This window comes from Homalodisca vitripennis, chromosome 1, assembly GCF_021130785.1.
Source record: "Homalodisca vitripennis isolate AUS2020 chromosome 1, UT_GWSS_2.1, whole genome shotgun sequence".
NCBI lineage: Eukaryota > Metazoa > Arthropoda > Insecta > Hemiptera > Cicadellidae > Homalodisca > Homalodisca vitripennis.
In genome coordinates this window covers 197,682,880-197,705,259 of record NC_060207.1, presented here as the reverse complement: position 1 = coordinate 197,705,259, position 22,380 = coordinate 197,682,880, and the positions used below count along the sequence as shown (strand labels likewise).

At 30.7% G+C, this 22,380-nt stretch overlaps 1 protein-coding gene across 1 annotated transcript in view; it reads left to right on the top strand.

Annotated features, from left to right (window-relative positions):
- Nucleotides 1–9,140: 9,140 nt before the first annotated feature.
- The window catches only part of LOC124354517 (hemicentin-2), a 352,415-nt gene continuing 339,175 nt past the window's right edge, over nt 9,141–22,380 (top strand). The window contains exon 1 of the mRNA XM_046805044.1: nt 9,141–9,495. Within this exon, the coding sequence (XP_046661000.1) occupies nt 9,408–9,495 (88 nt within the window). The 5' untranslated portion in view covers nt 9,141–9,407. The remainder of the gene's footprint in view (nt 9,496–22,380) is intronic.

The window sequence follows — 22,380 nt, the reverse complement described above, 5'->3', positions numbered from 1 at the left end:
GTTCTCTATAAAGGCAACATTGAATTCAAAGATGATGCCTGTCTCTCATTGGAATTTGGCTGAGGAGTAGTAAACATTTTTATATTGGTCGTATGGGTAACCATGATGGCAATGAGAATCGCATGATACATTAATTAACTGAGATTACATTTTACTATGGTTTTAATTATCCATTTAGCTTCACACTTAAAATATTGTATGCAGCCTCAGCAAGCCTGTCATGAAGCACGTGATGTGCTGTACCTCTAATTCTTTTTCATTATTACTACATTATTATTTAGTAGTTAACGATACTATTTGACCCCATTTTGCTTCTTCTTGTTTAGCAAAGCCTACTGCTAAACAGATCTTTAATCGCCTCCTAAATGAGCTACACTTCTTCTTTTTTAAATTTATCTTGCTATTTGTAGCATTAATCAACTCGGCCTCATGGATCATTGATCTACCAGGATATGAAATAGAAAAATAGCAAAAAAAGTTACAGTACTTGCTCAGCAACACCATATATAAAACATACTCTTTTTAGAGTATTTTCTTATGTATAATATTAAAAAGTACTAGTAAGAGAAAGGGTGCAAAAATGCGATATATGACACGCAAGTAATGTTTGGCACCTAAGACCGTGCCTCCCGTGGCTTTTTCAAGCTATGATGGTGCAGTTTAACAATTTGCCCCAGTTTTTTGCTCTGTAAACAAATCAAGTTACAAAAAGCGTTCCTGATACCCAAAGAGTTATGTAACAACAACTATACAATCTGTACTAATTACGAGCTGTTGTATTAACCAAGTTCACTCCACAGCCATTCTACCCGGAACTCGTAAAATGCCACCCTTGCCATTCAAACCCCACTCCAACAATCCCTCCGCCAGATCAAAGCTCGCAATTGTAATTACATGCATCGATAACTTGTTGAACTAAATCACTTTGTGCTGCGGGCCCACTCTCGTTATGGAGCAATCGCAATATTAAGGTTTCATAAATACATTTCGTTGGGTTTCAATATCATGAACGTCCGGAGGGCAAATTGCAACGCAAGTATTGCAAATTCTCTGGTAAAAATAATTTTATTGTTCAGTTTTCTTCGGTGAATCAAAGTTTTAGTTTAGTTTCGTTGACTATTTTTCTAATGAAGTAAATATTCAAATTTACAACTGATATAATATTTGATTCTATGTGTCATGCAGTGTATATTTTGACATTACTACCGAAATGAATATAAATTATGTGGATCCAACAGTAGGAAAATTTGGATACACAATACTGACATGTCAACATTCTTGTTTATTGAATGAAGAATTTTGTGTTCAAAATCTGTTATCAATGGCCCTCGATTTACTTCGAACGTAAATAAAAAAAGTGTTTTAACGATTGTTTCTTTTATTTAGTGTATGTAATGAGTAAACTAAGAGTTTATAATATAAACGAAAACATTAATTTGTCCGTCTATTTTAATATTTCAAGTAATTGCCCACTCATCCTAATATGTATATGGAAATAAAAGCGTTATGACTGTTTTCTTTCTAAATTTGATATGAATCATAATAAATATATTATTTTATGAATACAAAGTTCTATACTTCACGTGTCTTAAATAAATATATCCCACAAGGACAAAAAAGGATTTTTCCATTCACGTACCTTTTAATTTTTTACATGACATTAAAATCGTATATCATAAGATTTCCATGGAAAATGAAGTCTAATTTTTACAGAAGAAATTAGATTAAAAGCCTGCATATCACTACAATTTATATATAACAGTAAATTTTGAGATTACGAAGTAAATATAAAGAACCTGTATGTTAAACGTAAAAGCAGTTTTTTATGAAGAAACCAGAAACAATCTTATGAAATTTAAAGATGTACTCTTGGCGTGTGTACAGAATAGTATAAATTAAGAAAATTTAGAGGCGTTAATACTTTCAAATAATCTAATATAAATATTGTTAAGAAACACAACCAAAACAAAAAATAATATTAGTTCGTATATTCTTATATTTTATTGTTTATTTCATTAACTACGCGGAAATTTATATAACTTATAAATTATTAATTCAATATATAATTATCTTATTATTATTGCATACTTATATACTAAACTTATTTCACATAACAATCAGTACTACGCAAAGTATTTCCATCTCCATTATTGTAAACTGACTGCATAAAGTCTGTGTTGTTCGAGTCGTGGGGGCTACAACACCCTCACCACACAAGGGACTAGTGCTTAGATTTTACGACAACAGTTTTTCAGTTTATCTCTGGACATGGGGTTCATATTTCTTCATTTTGCTTAGGGTTTGCCTTATCTACTTTAAGCTTTTTGTTACTGGCCATGGTTGTATATCTTCGTGACGTTTGGTGTTGGTGGTGTTAGAGAGAAAATCACCACTCAACATGAGCTATTCTTAAAATGTTTTATCCTTTTATAGTAACCCTTTCAAAATCTCTATGTCTAGAGCTCAATTTTTTTAGAACTGCTCCTAACATGTTACTTTTTTACGTGCAACTGCTGACAACATATATCACAGTTAAGGTGAATTTCCGTTACCTGGAAATTTTATCACGGCTCGACTAGCTATGTAGGAAGTTTCCCCGAAAATAACATCGCACTATCTTGGTCTGGGTATGGTTACATTATCTATCCAAAGAGAGATTTTTGGTACTAAGATTTTATTGATATACTGTTTTATTACCGTATAATAAAAATTAACTGATAAATCAGATCTGATTTTTTTCAAAGACCAATGTCCTACTAACCAATTATTCTCAGCAAAACTTCTACATATATTACGTTTAAAATTAAACCTGTACAGTAATGTTCCAGATTATTTCTCTAGAATAACATGGAACAACTTTGATATGTGAATAAATAACCTAAAAATAAAACAATATATCAACTCCTTCTTGGTAGAGTACATAATCTTCCCAGGGCTAACACTACCTTTGGGCTTTTCGTAATTCAATCTTATTATTTATATCACCCGTAAATATTTATCCAACATATACAATGAAATTTGTAACAAAAAGTCTTCCACACATTTACCCTTCAATCTGATGAAAAATGTAGGGTAAATTATATCAGTGAAGTAGTAAATTTGTAGAAATGTGATCTATAAAAAGGTCTGTTTTTGGAAAAATAGGCATCTTCTAGCTAGTACACTCTTAAACATTTTAAAATACTACAAATCGATATTTCCTGGTTTTACTACAGATTTCAGTACAGTAAACATATACGTTTTTTACACTTGCAACTTCTAAGGTTGCCCATTGATTTTAGTGGTTTTGGTGATATTGTGATTGAAAGAAGCACATTTATTTTTATAAAAAAGATAACAAAGCAATATTAATGAACAGTGAATTTTATAGTAAAGATCTCTATTCAGTTTAGCCAATTATCATTTTACAGCGTCTTTATATTCGAACATTTACATTTACCTTATTCTTAAAAAACTATCACAAACTGTTAAACTAACTAATAAAAATTTTTTAAATCATACACATAGTGTAGGAAAGTTCATAATAAAAATTAGAGAAGATGAAAAATAAATTACATAATATATTATCCCACTGCACAAGTACAGTTTTATTTGTGCCATCTGCCATGTTGGCTCGGTTCCAGAGCAGCAGACACTATGAAGACGACAGCAATGCCATCTGTTGCCGACTTTTAAAATGTTTTCCAATACATGGACCTTAACTAACTTGTTGCGCCTGTTGGATGTACATTATCCTCTCTATTGGGAAACAATAAATGCGCCTAAGCGAAACATAAGTATTTCCATTACAAATTATCGCCTTCAAAGTATATTTAGTGGTTTTCGATGGGATATAAAATGAAATAGTAATAGGGACTGTGAAATATACCCTCTTCTTCAGGTGAAAACTCCTAGGCATTAAAATGCTAAAAACTGTGAGAAAAGACTACCCCTCCACATTACGATAATTAAGTGATACCTGACGAACTGCATGAAGTCCAGACTAGAGAGAATGAACCCAAGAGACATTACTGCACAGGAGGAAAGAGGATAAACATGCTACACCCGAACTAACGAATGAGAAAGATTTCAACCCTCGAAACGTAGTGTAATATACTTTACGTAACGTTTAACAATGGAAAAGGTCCAAAATCATATCATCATTTCAAAACTTCCATGGTCCATAACAAACTTTAAACACAGTATAATATATGACTTTGATTTAAAAACTCTGAACCAAAAATAATTAGTGTTTCAAATGTGTTGTATGAAATCAGTGGAGTCCTTATTTCATATATGGACATCCACACGCGTAAGTTACGTATTCTTTCAGTCGCTCCATATAAATCACGGCTGAATTTGAGATTCCACACTGTTTTAATTTTTTTGGAATATTTACCCAGGGAAGGATGGAAAAATCTGAAAATTATTAACACGTTTTACTTACATTTTATTGGTAGTTATATTTCTTTAAATAAAAAATGGATATAAGTTATGAATCAAATATTTATTCATAACATCGTTTTTCTGGACCATATATATATCAAGTTTCCTTAGGAACACTGCGTTTTATTTATATATACGTCATTATTAACAGGTTAAGATAAATACCAATGACAGAAAACCTGTTATATAATAGTTATTTTACCAATACAATATCCCAAGGAATAGGTTTAATTTTTATTTAATTGCATATGTATATATATATATATATATATATATATATATATATATATATATATATATATATATATGTATGTTTCGACGAATTCTTAATAATTTCGTGTACTTCCTTCAAGCACTGAAATTTTCGTATGAAATTTTGGGGTAGGTAATAACACTATTATTGAAATGTATTACCAATGAGGTAAAACTCTACCAACCTCTTAAAAAATAGCAGAATAATCTGAAAGACTATCTCAGAAATATAAATAAAATGTGTGAACAGGACAAATATTGAATAGTATCTTCAAAGTAGTAAAATTAGTATCAATAGTAACGTTCAAAGAAATTTATTTAAATTCTTTTAAATGACATTTATTTTATTGTATTAAACGGGTAATATAATACTTTTGTTAGAAAGTTTTTGTTAAATCCTGTTTTTTTTAATAATAAATGCGATCATGACAATGTATTGGCATTTTTTATTAAATCAAACTATCATTAAAATGCAGTTAGTAATATTTTATAGTCTCTGAAGAAATTTGAAAAAAAAATTCCTGACTGTAAAAATATGACAGCTTTCTTTCTAGTTACACTCTTTATTATATGATATTTTTTAATATTATTTGTTTTGCACAATGAGGAACTTTCAATTAAGTGTTATTGAATAATTGTTCTTGTTCATTGTTTTTAGGCTTTAGGATCTTTCCAGACAGTTATTATTGGAAAACGAATACCCACCATATAATACGTATACGGATTCTCAGATTAAAATTGTTCGAAACTGTATATTTAGTGGAAAAAAGTTAAACAATATAAAGAAGAGAATCATTAGTTACAGGGATAGCGTCTCAAATCTTAGATTTTCAGCGAAATGTAAGTAAATACTATAAATGTCAGGATTCATTAGCAATTAGTTAGTTTAAAAAACATTTAATATGATTACACCTCTTAATTTAATTTCTTTCCTAGTTATTGTTGATCACAGGCAGAATCATAGCTCAATTAGCAAAAATTATATACAAACTTCTGGTACTGCTATGGGAACTAGAATTGTCCAATCTTACGCAAGTCTATTTATGGGCTTATTTGAAAAAGAATTTTTAGATACACAACGCTTAATACCTTTGAAATGGCTACGTTATATAAATGATATTTTTTTCATCTGGGATCATGGAGTCGATTCATTAACACAATTTCTTAATGATCTTCAAGATTTCTCTTCTTTAAAATTTTCATGGATATATTCTAAATCTAAAGTCACGTTTCTAGATTTAGATGTTTTTATTGAATCTGGATTTCTCCAAACTAAATTACACATAAAAGAGACTAACACTATGAATGACCTACATTTCTCCAGCTGTCACCCAATGTACGTCAAAAAATCCATTCCAAAAAGTTTGTCAGTAAGAGCAAAGAAACTATGCAGCAGCCAATCTGATTTCTTAAACTACATTGAAAAATTGAGTAAAACCTTCAAAGATTTGGATTACCCCGAAAAAATTGTCAAAAATCAAATTAATAAACCGAAATGTCAAAAAAATGCATATGATTATTCAAAAGAACCTAAATTTATTACTCAATTCTTCCCTGGTCTACACAAAATTAATTCTATTATAAAAATTGGATTTAATATTCTTCAAAGTTCCCCTGACACTTCAAATTTTATTTCAAAAGCACCTCAAGTAATTTTTAGAAGACCTCCAAATTTGAAAAACAAGCTTGTTAACACACTAGTTTCAAAATCTATCAACTATACAAGAAATGGATGTGATCCATGTAAAAAATCACGATGTGGAACATGTAAAATTATGTTTTCTTCAAGAGAATTCAATAGCAGTAGTACCGGAATGACCTATCCTATAATTGGCAAAATTGACTGTAATTCAAAAAATGTAATATACCAAATTAATTGTAAGTTTTGCTCCAAACAATATATTGGCCAAACATCGAACCATTTAAGAATCCGTATGACAGGGCATAGGTTTGACATATTCCATAAATATGAAGATAAACCATTGGCAAGACATTGTCTAGAACACAAACAAGACAAAATTGAAGAGTGTTTTAAATTTAAAGGAATACACCAACTACCACAATGCCCTGATGAAAACTACAACAGATTAAAATTAAAGCACATGGAGCAAGCTCATCAAATTATGTTGAAGACAAAAAATCCATTTAGTCTAAATTTAAAAAAAAATTATAAATAATTTTATAACATTCAAAATTTTCAATAAATTACAAGTTGTATTCCACCCTTTATAAAAATCAACTGTTCCAACAAGATTGAATTAGAAAAATTTCACGTCAGCTGGACTTTATCAAATGTTATACACGCACATATCTTTGATACGATCGTCAGTTGAAACCAATGAAAGTTTTTCAAGATGGCGAAAATTCATATCTTAAAAATATTATTACTCAACAATTCTTACATAATAATCCAATCATATACATTTGTAACAAATATTATATAGCTAGAACGAACTTTTATAAATTTACTTTTTTCTAAATTGTTTGACTGTATCATTTTTTTATAATTATGTATAAAATAGGAGTGTGAATTAATTTTTTTATTATGTGCAGGGGGCTTTCGCCTTTTGTAAAGACAAGAAAAGAAGGCTTAAGTTAACAATTTATTTACATTTCAAACATATGCTATTCTGTGCAATCTAAAAAAACCTGTAAGTATTAAACTAGAGATGTCCTATTGTATAGGTCAACTGTATTAAGAATACGAATATACTAGGAATATATATATATATATATATATATATATATATATATATATATATATATCATTAAAAGACGTAGTCTCCGATATAATTATGTATTCTCATCACAAAGATGTCAGAGGAAAACCTTTCATTCACGTTTTCAATATGTTGGTTCCAAGTCAACCAACTATATTGGAATTTTCTGTTAGTAAAGAGACGTCATATCTTATCACTTCTGTGTAATCGAGTATTGTACAGTATTCATGCAACTGCCAATAGAATTCTTACTTAGAAAAGTGGATGGAAAGATTTACGAAGCATTCTTTATCGTTTGTGATATCTTTCAACACTATGATCTTCAACACAGCCATTTACCCGACTGTGTTGTATTTTGGAATCCTACATTTCAGTATTATTGGATATTGGATATGGTAATTACAATTGGCAGCTAATAATTTAAGGGTTAAATACCCTTTAAGTGGGAGTGAAGGCTGTTAATTTTATCAGTTACAGATAAATACGATGTAATTATTTTATAACAATTTAAGGGCAGTTACATTGATAATATTTGTAATAAAGTAATGTAACAGTAAGTTTGAACGGAACATCTTTTATAACTATTTACAAAAATGTATTTTAACCATAGTTAAAAGAAATTTTGAAAATAATCTATTAAAATCTAAAAAACACATTTGATACAATTTTTCGTAATTTATGACGAAACAAATTGTACATGTTATTGATATAATATAAGTATTCGTACAAAATGTTCGTGTAGATTGATTTGTTACTAAAGCTATTTTGTATTGACTGTTATCAAAACAATACATTATTACGTAACGGAATATTCAATTTATCGTCCGTAATTGAATTTGGCAAACATACCTCTGTAATTTGGAACCTCATATTTGTTGACTAATTTTTTTTAAGTCTCTGTAAGCTGTCGTATTTATTTACAAACGGTTTTATTGGTTGTCGGAATACCATTGCACTTGTTTGTACACAAATTCACTTAAATCAAATAACATCAGTGCTGTATGTTTGCTACAAACCGATGTGTTAGTTACCCATGATTTGAGTATGAAAACCTGTTAGGTTTCTGTTATAACATGACGTACGTACGTAATTATTTACATAATATCCCAAATTTAGTGTTTTAATCTGTATTATACACAGCTGTGCATTGTTGTACAGCTGAACGTATTTTGGCATTTATTGTCATTGCAATCTTTTGGAATTTTGTGTTGTGTTTCGAATTGTAACCAATAAATATCGTTAATAATTAATATTCTTGTTCATTTAAAATGTATATAAATGTGTGTGTGTGTGTGTGTGTGTGTGTGTGTGTGTTGTCTAAATTAGTGTATATCCACATAGCCTAAAATCTGTGGCTTATAAAATGAATGGCGATAAAACCGGTATACATATTTTAGAATAATACTTGAAATAATGGACAAATTTGGAATACTCATTTATCGCAAATAAAACCACAGAATTGATTTTGATAAGCCAAGACAGTGTAAGTTAATGCTTGAAATGTTACACCTCTATACAAGAAGAATGTTACAGCTCTGTTGGCTATAAAGATAAAGGGAGGGATCCGCCGATCACACATTCACCGCTCGATCTCGCTCATGGCGTGCGAACCTCTCGCAGTTAGCATACCATCACCGCAGCTATCGCTCGGGTCGGTTCGGCAGAGATCGGTTGTTTTCGCCGCGTCGGGACGGTGGTAAGGGTTGGTCCGACGCTCTCCTGTCAGTCTCGCCCGAGCGTTGACGGAGCGTCCACGCGCTCCTGTGTCGTGTGCTGCGTACGTTCTATACACACAATCTTCCACTTATGTTCCTACAACATTAACGGGATCTTCCATTATGTCCTGCAGTGTACGGTCTTAACTAACGGCCCCCTAAGGGTACACACCCCTCACCGAACTGACATGTGTCGATGTTGTGCTTAACAGATTTCTATTCCGTGTGGTGTTAACTGTAGTGAGATATTTGTATTATATAGTTTTGTAAATAGTATTCAAGTGCAGTGCCCAAAATGGCATCATCTCTTGTTATAGCTTGCATTCTCCTGCAGTGCTACTCCCTCGTTGTCGCCGATTGGAATGAAGGAGACGATGATCCAGGTAACTGACTATCCTGTGAAATTACTTTATAATCGAAATAAATTACCAGATTGCTTATTTTAGTTCAAAAGTCAATAATGTTGCTGATACCTCCAGAATTAGCACACAATAACATAAATATATTATCTGTAATTTAATAATAAATAACCATAATAATATGTGAAAAATAAATTGTAGAAAAATGTGGAAACCCAGTACGTTCTATTGCTTATGCTTTTGTCGGGAGTTAATATTTAAATAAAAAAAATTATATTTCTCAGTATTACCTACATGTGTGAAACAAGAATAGGAAAATAAAGAGTTATAGTGGTAGGTGACAACAAGAAAAAAATCATTAAAGATTCATTTCAATTTACCATGCTATAATTTGACACAAAATATAATAATTATGATGTTTTATTGGTACCAAGATGTAGTTAAGTATTACCCAAACCATTAAAAGCAGTTATATTTTTTATCTCTGTGAATAATATAGAATTGAAATATAAAGGCGGTAGCTTCATTGATCCTTAATGAATAAGAAATATTATTATATAAAGGTAAAATTAAATGTTTTTACAAGTATTTTTAATTTTTCTATGTTTGATACTTGCACGCCAAATATTTAATAAATATTATGAGACAAACTTGCATTATTATGTATGGATAAAAATTAATCCTTTTGAATTAAATATTGAATATTGATATATTCTTAAAACTAATCCACCAACTAGAATATAAATAGCAAAGCCTTTTTTTATGTACTGCACATATTACAAAGTACATCGATTGTATTTTCTGTTTTGCTCCGTTAGAAATATATTCCATTTCGATAGATACTGCACATAATTCGTCATTACTGGAGTTATTTTTTTAACCCTTACATTTCAAATAACTAAATAGAATAACGATGAATTGTAACGTACAATTGAGCTTAGTACGTCAAATATAAATATGACCAGAGAATATAGGAGCACAATTTTAAACGGCAATGTTATAAACATCTTCTCTAGCATCCTAGCATATGTAATTTAATATAGTACATAAAGCAATATTCTCAAAACTAGGACCATTTCAATTATACGTTGCATATTAATACAATTCAATGGTAGGATTCACAGAAGATAAAGCATAGTAATTTTCACCAAGAAAACGATAATCGATTCTGTTATCTGTGAACTGATGAGTACTAGTTATAGGTGTTAAGAAATTGCTTGGAGACTGAATACATGTATTTGTTATCAGATAATTGAATAAGTATACAGATCAAGTCTGCAACAGTGAATACTTCACGTCAAACAGTGTAAACGTTAATTTGTAGTGATAATTCGATATGTTATTATCATTTATGATTTACACCATATCTTGTTTGCTTTCGGTAACGTATTGCAATACATCCTATATTAATATTTCTATTTCCACATGATCTCACCTGTAGATCTCAAGAAATACACTTATCTTAGACAGTAACGGAATACAAATATTTCACTGTAGATCTGGACATAATACAAGGAACTCTTCAACTATCATATCAAATTTAAGGTGTTAAATAGTATAAACCAATGTTACAAACCAAAACAGAGTATGTTATATTGTATGTACGAAATATTGAGTCACTAGCAGTAATAAAAATATCTCCCATGACCGGTAACGAAATTACAATTTTAATTTTCATCAATACACTAAATGTTTAGATGACAGTTTCAGTCATAGTAATATTGTAAATCAAGACAAAACTGAATTAAGTGGTGAATTTAAATTTTACCATCTTGAATTATACTAAACTTTTATAATATTCGCATATTTCATATACTAAAAACACTGTACCGTCGTTTGCTACTTTTCTTTAGAAACCCATTGAATGGTTCTATAGTTTTACATAAAACACGCTTGTATGCTGTAGACATACTATATTTAATAATCATACAGTTTTGAAATTTAATAATTATAGTTTTAAAATATAATTAATTGATACAGATGTGTTTATAAGGGAAATAACTAATTTTGTTATTAAACTGTGTTTACCGTATCATATTTTTAAGTAGATTTATTATAAACATTTGACCTGGTTCCATTTCTGCGTTATGAAGCAGTCCTTCCTGTAATGCTGTAGAGTGCATTGTTCAAATGGATAGGTTCAGGATAAATACGTTCATTTAAATAAATTTACAGTTTTCTGTAGTGTTTTTAACGTGATAAGCTTATTTGTTTACGTACATCTGCACAAGACGTAAAATGACTATGTTTTTATGAGAAACTGAAAAAAAAACAAATTTCCCATTGACCTTAGTAGTTCTTAATCACTGTAGATTTCTACGCATGTATAGTGAAATCTACATGGTCCTATATGAATTTTCCTATGACTTTTGTCAATAAGCAAACATTAACTTATTTGCATAAATACAACAACTTAATATTATTAACAATAATGCTCTGAAATGTAATTTCGTTGTTTCATAGTTATTGGAAATACAGTACAGTGAATACGTCTACAGTAATCAGAACAATAGATATATGAATTCTACCAGCTAACTATAGGTAAGCCTTACTAGAGGGAAGCCTTAATAAATATTAATAGAGTTCTAAATTATGGGTGGCTTATTATTAATAGAATCATTCCTTTAGCTATGTAAGTAATAGCTTTCATTAATAAGTATACTAAAAAAGTATAATTAAAATTTTATTTAGTTAACAATTTGTTCTTGAATTACTGACATAAAAATACCTATGTACTTGTGAAGCTGTACTTTCATAGTTGTGTTGTTCCGTGTTGTGTAATTTTGTTATTATATACCAGAACGTAATGTTGGGTTTCCCAACTAAAGTATTTGTCGGCCTTTTTGGAGTCAAATAAATAAACAGTTTGGGCTCATATAATATACATGACCTGTAAAGAAAGTTACGCCGTCTAACTCATATGAATAGTATTAATGTAACATTCATAAGTCAGTTTTATTTTATAAGTTACAATTATAGAAAATTATATCAGTTACCTCTTAATTGAAATAAAACGATGATTGCCCAAAAATATTTAATTGCACCATTTTTATTAATGGACATTATATTTTAATACGTATTTGATATACACCAAAAATAATTATTCGAATTTATTAGTCATATGTTCACCTCTTTTATTTCAAATCCACCACCCATACAACTTCGATATCTGGGTAATATGTACAACAATCAGTTATCAAATTCAAAGATACTATATTTTAACTTATTCTGTTTGTCTAAATGTTGTTAGTAAATTACCGCTCACACCCAAAGTTTAACAATTTTTTAATACAAGACGGTAAACGAGAATATAGACAGTTAAGCAAGTTCCTGTCAGAACAGTGTGTATCAGATAATTAAAGAATGAAACGGAAAATTGTATAATGCTCAGTGTATCATCCATACTATGTACAGAATTTGATGATGTGGTCATAAAAATCACCATCAAAACAATCCTAAATTTTTTGTACGTTGAAACTAAATTCGCCTAAATTATATAGGCAGCATAGTTAAACTTCACTCTGGAAGTGAAGATTACGAAGTCTTGGTGAAACTACTCTAACCATTCTTTCATAAAAATTACCGTTTTTAGCCTGTCTGTCCATCCATCTGTGCGTCAACTCTTGATAGGAAGGGTCATAAAGACTAATGACTTGGTCGAAGAAAGAATGTTATATATTTTGTAGTTCTAAAGCTTAAACTAATGATAGAAATACAACTCGAAAATACCAAAGTCTGTTTATTGGTAACCTTTATAGGAACGAGAAAATAGCAGATTAAACAAATGGTAAACAAACTGAGAGTATAATTGTATGGCATTTTGTTACGTGAAATATTAATTAACATATGTGATGAAGTTAATCTGTTTGATTAGTTGGTTAGAAACCCTATGTCGTGTGAATTTCTTCCTAGTTGTATAAGTTTATGTTTTATATTCAATACAATTTAAGTTTATTGTGCTTTGTCACTAAAATATAAACTGTGATTACAATTTATAAATTAATTTCAAAAATGTATAACGTAATTGTACAGAACTTAGATTAGTAAAAGCAATAGCATAACTAATGAACGGAGTTTGGAATATTAGGCAAAATATGATTAAATTATGTGTCGGTTTAGGTGGAATAAGGGTATCTATTTAGATTTTTTTAAACTAATAATGTATTACTCTTCTATATATAGAGCACCTAGTTAAGTTTAAAATAACATAGGTTTAATGTAATGTATATCGAAATAATAGTGGCTGGTAAGATATTCTTTTTGTAAATATTAATTTAGTAAATTTAATTTACCAATCATTTCGCCAATAAATATTTCTGTTTTTAGAAGCGTTACTATATACAGATTTGTATTTGATAAACAATTTTGTATGCATACATGTGAAAATTAAAATAACTTTTTCCTTATATAATAGAATGCTACCCATCATCCTCTTACAAAGAACCTAATCGTGGCCCTTCTACAATGTAAGCATTACAACCGATTGATTTTATTCCCAATTTGTTCATTATATATCAATTAAAATGTTCTTCCAACAATTGCATGGCAAATCATAATTTTGGGTAAGTATAAAATGAACACAATACTTTACACACCTTTAGTGAAACATGCCAGCACACTCTGAGGTTAGGTGAATATCACAGAAAATGAAGTTTGGAGAGATGTAAAGCCTACTTAACATAATGACAACTGTCACAGCAAACTTTATGGAAGAGTTTTATAACTGCTGTCGTTGAAGAGAAACTCATTAGTAGGAATAAAATACTCGTTCCAGAGTGCCTCTTCCTGTTATTCCAGAGCCTTAGAATGTAAACCTTGATTTTAATAACGCGATTTTTGTCTTGGAAAGTGGCGTACAAAATATACGAGTTCCTTTGTAAGATAAAATACCTTTAAAATATTTACAAGAAGCTGTAAATGACAAAGTATGTACATACTCTACTCAGAGGTTTTTCTAGAATGTGTGTTGTGTACCGTTTATGTGTTTAAGCTTAACTTCAAGTAGGCATGATAAGCCAGGCTTTTATTTCTACGAGCACACTTACATGGTATCTTTTTAACGGCATTGTACACCGGCATGTTATACTAAAACATCAGGTTTTAAAAGTTTCTATTTCAAAATAATATTTCACTGGATAATATTATATCTTTGACAAAAATAGCCACCCACGCTCATTCAAGAAGGAAAATAGAAAAAAGTCATGTCAGCGTGGAACTATCCACGTTTTTGATACAAAAATTTAACTAACTGTCAATTCCTTATATCACATCCCTTTTTTCTCACGGAATTTGTAATCCCACAAATTTAATATTCACATTACGAATTTGATGAATATCCATTTACTGATAAGCACACAGCAAAAGCTCAATATTTACTCAGTAAAATTGAGATATTATTCGTATAGCAAAAGTGTATTGTAAGAGCTTTTAGCTTTATTGAAATTACATTTAAAATGCCATTTTAGAATGGAAATTGAAACATTTACCAAATACCGATGCTTCTGACAAAATTGCATGAGAAACCTCTCTCCACCTCGCCAGCTTTGTTGGAACCCTTCCTCTGGGACTCGGCAAGGTTTCTACCCTCACGAATGAGTCGTTCCTTTTTCATTTCATCGACGTTTCAGAATTCGCTTCTTACAGTTTTGATGTAAACCTCCATCAACTTAAAAATTGTATTATTTTTTATTATTTCACTCTTTTGAAGTAAAATAAAACCGTCCCAGTGCGTCATATGTATTATTCAAGTATGTTTGTAACATTTTATAGGTTTAGCTATGTTTGTAAAAATAGCTTAAGATTATCTGTTTCACAATTTATGTAAATTCAGTTATAGAGAATGTGACATTAAATATAACCCATGTTGCAACCCTCAATCTATTGTTTTAATTTGCTTACGACACACACATGGTATGTATAGGAATATTTATTTCTTAAAAAAATAATGCAAGAAAGGAGCTTTGAAATAGTATTTGGAATGAAACCATGTTTTCATACATTATTACACAAAACTATCCGTAAAGCTGCTTGTAGTAATATTTGAACATCTTTTAACAATCCATCACATCTGAGAGACAATTTACTATAATATAACTGATATATATATATATATATATATATATATATATATATATATATATATATATATATATATATATATATATGGTAGCACATTTACCCGGCAAGTTAGAGATCCGAGTTATTCGAGTCCTGCCGGAGCAAGTACTTTTTGTGATTCAATGTTTATTCACAAAATTAAATAAGGTTATTGCCGTTTATAAAAATTTGCTTAATGTAAAAACAAAAGTCGTTTGACAGGTATTTGGTGTTCCGATCATACGTTAGTTTAGTTATTTAAACGTATATGTGACGAATACGGCCAAATGCGGTATAATTGTATCGTAAAAAGTAAGACCTCTGTGTTGTAATAGTAGAACATTCACCCGGCAAGTGAGAGATCCGTTCGAGTCCCAGCGGAGCAAGTAATTTTTTGTGATTCTATGTTTATTTAATAAAATAAATAAGGTTATTGCGGTTTATACAAATTTTATTATGTAAAAACAAAAGTAGTTTGCCAGGTATTTGGTCTTCCGATCATATGTTAGTTTAGCATTAGGGCCCTGTGGTTTAATGGTAGCACATTTACCCGGCAAGTGAGAGATCCGGGTTCGAGTCCCAGCGGAGCAAGTAATTTTTGTGATTCTATGTTTATTTAAAAAAATAAATAAGGTTATTGCGGTTTATACAAATTTGATTAATGTAAAAACAAAAGTCGTTTGACAGGTATTTGGTCTTCCGATCATATGTTAGTTTAGCATTAGGGCCCTGTGGTTTAATGGTAGCACATTTACCCGGCAAGTTAGAGATCCGAGTTCGAGTCCTGCCGGAGCAAGTACTTTTTGTGATTCAATGTTTATTCAAAAAATTAAATAAGGCTATTGCCGTTTATAAAAATTTGATTAATGTAAAAACAAAAGTCGTTTGACAGGTATTTGGTCTTCCGACCATATGTTAGTTTAGCATTAGGGCCTTGTGGTTTAATGGTAGCACATTCGCAAGTGAGAGATCCGGGTTCGAGTCCTGGCGGAGCAAGTACTTTTTGTGATTCAATGTTTATTGAAAAAATTTATAAATATATATATATATATATATATATATATATATATATATATATATATGCATATCCTAATAATATAATCGATTAGAAAGTACTCTCATTTGCTTTCACGTAAAACTGTTTACCTGGTTGTATTGAAATTGTACATCTTCGTTCTTACCGTAAGTTGAGAAATAATAATTGAAAGAGATTTTCAAATGTAATCAAGTGTTCTGTGTAAACATTTTATGACAGCACAACCATCACATTCAATTAATGTCCCTACTATTTTCAATTTATTGACATGTATGGTTTGTAAATTTTCTTTGTAGTAACCAATACTTTTCACGCAGTTTTTATATTTCATTGATGAGGCATTTTCATTACATAAGAGGGTTATAATTTGACTCCGAACACTCCCTTTGAATCAGTTAATACACTTGCAAAACCTACAGAACTACGTGCAAATTTTTAGATAACTTCTAGTAGTGCAGACATGACATATTAAGTAACCTAAATTTAAATATATATTTATAGACTTTTTTGACATCTATCTTAATTGTCTTCTAACAAAAGTACACTTTTCAGAGCTGTCAATTTTTATGTATTTCCTTGATTGGGAACAGAGGCAAGTATAGAATAAAAAGTTATAAGGCCTGATGACATTGTAATGGCCATAAATACGCAACTTTTTGCATATTTTCTTCATCAAGGAAGCATGCCGTCAAAAATATAATTCACTCGAACCAAAAGTGCTTATAAAGGAAGAAAAACTACAGCATATCGTGCGATGGTGCTAATATATTTCACCTAATTTTGATGAAAGCCTAATTGACATCAAAAAAGCTCATCGCAATATATTTTATGTGGTTGTAAGTATTATTTATAGTTTACCAAAATAACACCACATCACACACTTTTCGATAAGCCTCTTTCACAAGGTCTTCTACACCCAGCAGCCATGTTGATGTTCTGAAATGGATATCTACATACAAACCATCTTCAGTAACAGAATATATCTGGAACGACCCCAATAGGCCTGCAACCTAATTTATTCGACAGGCTGAACAAAGATCTAATTTCCGTCCTAATAAACATAGCAGTCTCTTTTTCCAGCGCAAAAAGTTGAATCACTTTCGCACTGCCATAGGCAGATACATTATTGCAAAGAATAGGATTAACAAAACACCAGTCTCGATTATGGAGTACTTAATTAACAACGGGATCTAGGCTACATTTATCCTTTGCACTTATTTCGGGAGGGAATGGATGACCTACAGTCAGACGAGACATGTTTTTACTGAATGCAGGTTTAGAAGGGGTCTATATAGAGATCAGTTAGTTTAAATGTTTCAAATTGTTTCTTATTGATTTTATATATTGCTTGAATAATTTCAGTGGTTTTGTGATATTTTTAGAAGCACGAACTCAAGTTTTATATGTGCATGTAACGTTATAATTAGTTGTACTCGTACGTGTATTGCTTGCATTTATTAATTGTATATAATTTTATATACAATAACAAAATGAAATGAAATTAATTAAATTTATTTGTGTCTTTTTTTAATAAAAATGTACATTAAAATGTCTTTACTCTTTATTATGTGTCAAGATGAAATGTCATAAATCTATTAAGGACCTTCCCCATGAACAATCGTAGCATATATTTTCCATCCTTAAAACATTTTTATACACTAATTATACAGATTAAATAACTATAACGGGTAAGTAATGTAGTACTTGTGATAAGTAAAAAAAAACTTTATAAGGTGCTAAGAAGAGAAAGTTTTTAAATATAAATCCCCTTGGAAGGCAAAGCCGATTTATTGGGGATTTCATTTAGTCGGTGTTCAGTTCAAATTGCTAAAGCGTTTACCCCGAGATACGTTTTGTAGCAAACCAATTAATTGTGAAACTTGGCTCCACAAACTGAATCACCTCCGGCGCTTTATTTAAATAAACCATCAATATTAAAAACTGCGATTGCGGTTTAATTGTAGCCTTTGACGCGAAAATGGTGTATGAATTAGTTTTAGAGTTATATGCATCATAAAATTTCAAAGCAGAACCAATGAGTTTATATGCGCTGTGCGTAAATATTGTTTTCAGTACTAGCAGTTACCCGCCGCATTACACGTGATTTCGAATTGAATATCGAGTACATGAAAGTCATTTATTCGTAAATGGCATAATACTCGTAAATAACCCTGAAAGTAGGGGGAAAATAATGGTAACTGCATGGTGTTTCAATTTCCTGACATCTTTCTGAATGGTTCAACTATTGGTTTAAAGATTAATATTTGGGACAACGTTACATAATATTTCATTGAATTGCTCGAAATAATTTCAGTAGCACTTGATTATTTTAGGCTAGATAGAAGTAATATTAAGCCCGTAGTAAATTTAGTGGAACCTCTGGTGAAGGAAAATATTTTAGCCCTATAATCGTTTTCAATTGAACGCAGAAATATTTAAGGTACATATTATTTCAATGCACATACTCATCAACCAAACACAATTTCCACAGTTTCTGTTCAGTTCGTAAAAAAGATTTCTTGCTGTAACAAATTATATTTCGCACACCATAGCAGTTTGCCTTGTGGCCCCGATAAAGAAAATATGTGTATACTCGCGTCTGAGAAGCCTACTTTAGTCAAAACGTGTCTACTTTGGCTATTCTAATCTTCACACACTCTAAGTTGTTCAAGGAGTCTTAGTAGGGTTTGCATTGTAGCCCAGACAAAGAAAAAAAATATAAATACATAGGTCTGAAATTTTACTTCTATCAAAGAGCGCCTCTTTCCTGGCATTGTAATATACTTACGGTAAAATAAATGTTCAGTAAGTACTACATAAACGTTTGCAGTGATATCCTGATCAAGAATATATAGAGTGTGTCCACAAATTTATGTCACACATTAAACATTATCACACATAAATTTTATTTAAACAAGTATATACAGCACAATAATGAAATTTACATAGGAATAAAGAGTGCATTGATAAGCTTTACGTAAATGTATCTCAATTCAACAAGAGTACCAACAATAATTTGATCAGAAAATCTGGGGTAAATGATTAAATTACATTATTTTGAAGGCCTTTGAACATTGAACAGTTTGATACATAGTTTTTATAAATATATTAAGTATTTTTCAACCAACAAGGACATTTTGGAAATGTTTATATTCTTTTTACTATGTACTTAATTAACAAGTGTGCATTTTGCATTCGAAAGAGCACAAGATAACTTTTTAAATGTTATATCGGGTGACTATTTTTCCAAGTTCTTCTTACAAAAACCAAATTTTTAACATAGAAAATACTTGCAGCCAAAAAAAACCCTTAAATGAGAACATAGGTCTTGTAGCACATTATATTAAAGTTTTTTTTTTTTATAAATCACATATTTTAAAAATTAGATAAAAGCATTCTTTGTAATGGTTACTAGAATAAAACTAATTTTTTGGAAAAATACTAATCTTTTTACAATAGCCAAATACATTACTGGCATAAATTTGGATTCCGTGTCCTCATGCTATTAAAAATGTATTTATATATTTTAACACCTAAGTTATATGTTATGTTTGATAACAGATGTTCTACATGTTTTACTTCATTTTGAATTTACAGTTAGACGATTGAATTTACAGTTAGACGAGGCTGACAAATTTAAGCAAGATTTTATCATCACTATTTCGACGAACTTCATTACTCATTCTGTCCATCACGTCCTTTCGGGTTGTGGGGTTTGTAGAATACACGATGTCTCTCACAACCTTACGCAAAGATATTAGTTCAAACAGGTTAAGGGCAGATTTCTAGCTGAAGATTACACAGTTGCCATTCTGCCAAACCCATATGTCAAGAAATTACTGATTAATAAGGCCAATATAGCATTGATAGCAACTATAAAATACAGGGTGTGTATTGACACATACACTATGATAGCTAAACTTAATTACATTCAAAAATAACCAATTGAACGTGAAATCGGAACTCAAACGATTCTAATATGCAGTAAAATTAATGTAATTCGTAAGAAGAAAAATATATTTATTTATTTTATGAAACACGTTTATCTATGTATTAAGTGTATATAAAGATTTATATAATTGATATAGAACATATATAGAACATCCATGAATTTTCGTAATCAAGATCCAGTTATATGATCGAGCTATCACTCCGTGAGGTATCTCCCATCTACCAAGGGGTTCTAAAAATTAATCCCCAATAATTTATTGCTTTTTCCAGTAGTCACGGGAGTTTTCCGTGTAAAGAGGTGATTTATACAGTATTTCCATATCTCACCTACCAGAATATACCCATAGTTTTAAAATTAGCGAAAACTACGTAATTCATAATCTGTTTTGTTGAATTAGCATAATAAGATGAGACACTGCTCATTGCACTTATTTGTAATACGCTTGCTCAAGATATTCAGGACTGGATAAGGTCTGAAATAGGATCCACCTTCTGAGACACTAATAAGTAGGTTAGCGGGCACTACCTCAGTCATGATACCTTGGAATAAGGGCTGGATAGTTATGTTGCAGCCTCTTCCATTCCTAGCGGACATAAGAAGCTACACTTCCCCATGGGTATGTTTAAAAAACCTTTAACACAATGGCAGCTCCACTCACTCCAACAATTATCATCCGAAGTGAACTAGAGTTGTCGATCCACCCGTTCATTACAGTATCTCGATGTTTACTGTTAGTTTGTTCTAGGATATCCATAGGGTTGCCCAGATATAAGTGACTCACCAGCTTTTGCTGTACTCATTGTAGGTTCAAGTGGAAGGCATAAACAGCCCTGAAATGGACTTTTGCTCTAGGGTTACATCGTTGTTCGTGGTATATATGGGTGTGTAACCTAAGAAACACCAAAGCACTTGTTGCGTAACAGACTTTGCTGAGGTTGCAAACAAAATTTAGTTTTTTGGTCATTTCATTAGCGTGCATGAGTTACTATGTCACATTTAAAAATTTAACATGATTTGATTACGTTTGTTTACAAAATCCGTTGTTTTATCATTGCCATCATAGTTGACCATAAGACAAATGTACAGATTGCTAGCTCTCTGCCAATTGATTTTATAGGCATACACTGGAATGCTTATCTGTTATTTCGTTCTTCCAGGGTAAAAGTTTTCAAGAATGATAGGAAGAAACATAATTATTGAAAATAAAATAATCCTGCATAGAACGGAACACAACTTAATATGATGTGAAGTTGACGTAATGACAGCTAAAGTTACAAAGGGAGGAATATGTATTACTAAAGCAACCCTCATCTAAATAGTTTAACGTTTGATAGTGATTCTGAATTTTCTTCTGAACCCCGCAATAAACACTGTTAGCAGTTTTACGTATAAATATTAATGATCAGTGTGATTGTCTGTTGCAATAAAGAAACTTTATCAGTCGATACCGTAAACAAATACGGATGCCTCTGTTCATTCATAAGTTTTGCGGACAACGTCTAAATAAAACACAGTTATGACATTAGCTACGTCATAGAGGGAACAGATGGTGGACGGCAGAAATATGGCAACACCGCTTCAAATGTCATCGGACTAATTTTGTGGGGGCTGCTATAGCCGACGTTCACCAATAGAGGCATTGCAATAAGCTTTTACGAAATGTCGATGTAGTTATTTGTGAATCTTTCATTGAAAGATTTATTATTTACTTCACTTTTTCCATAACCCTGATAATAATAATTTACAATATTGTGAAAATTTTTATTTTACATTATTTCAAATATAGTTTAGGAGCCTAGTAATACCTAACTATCATTCTGATTAC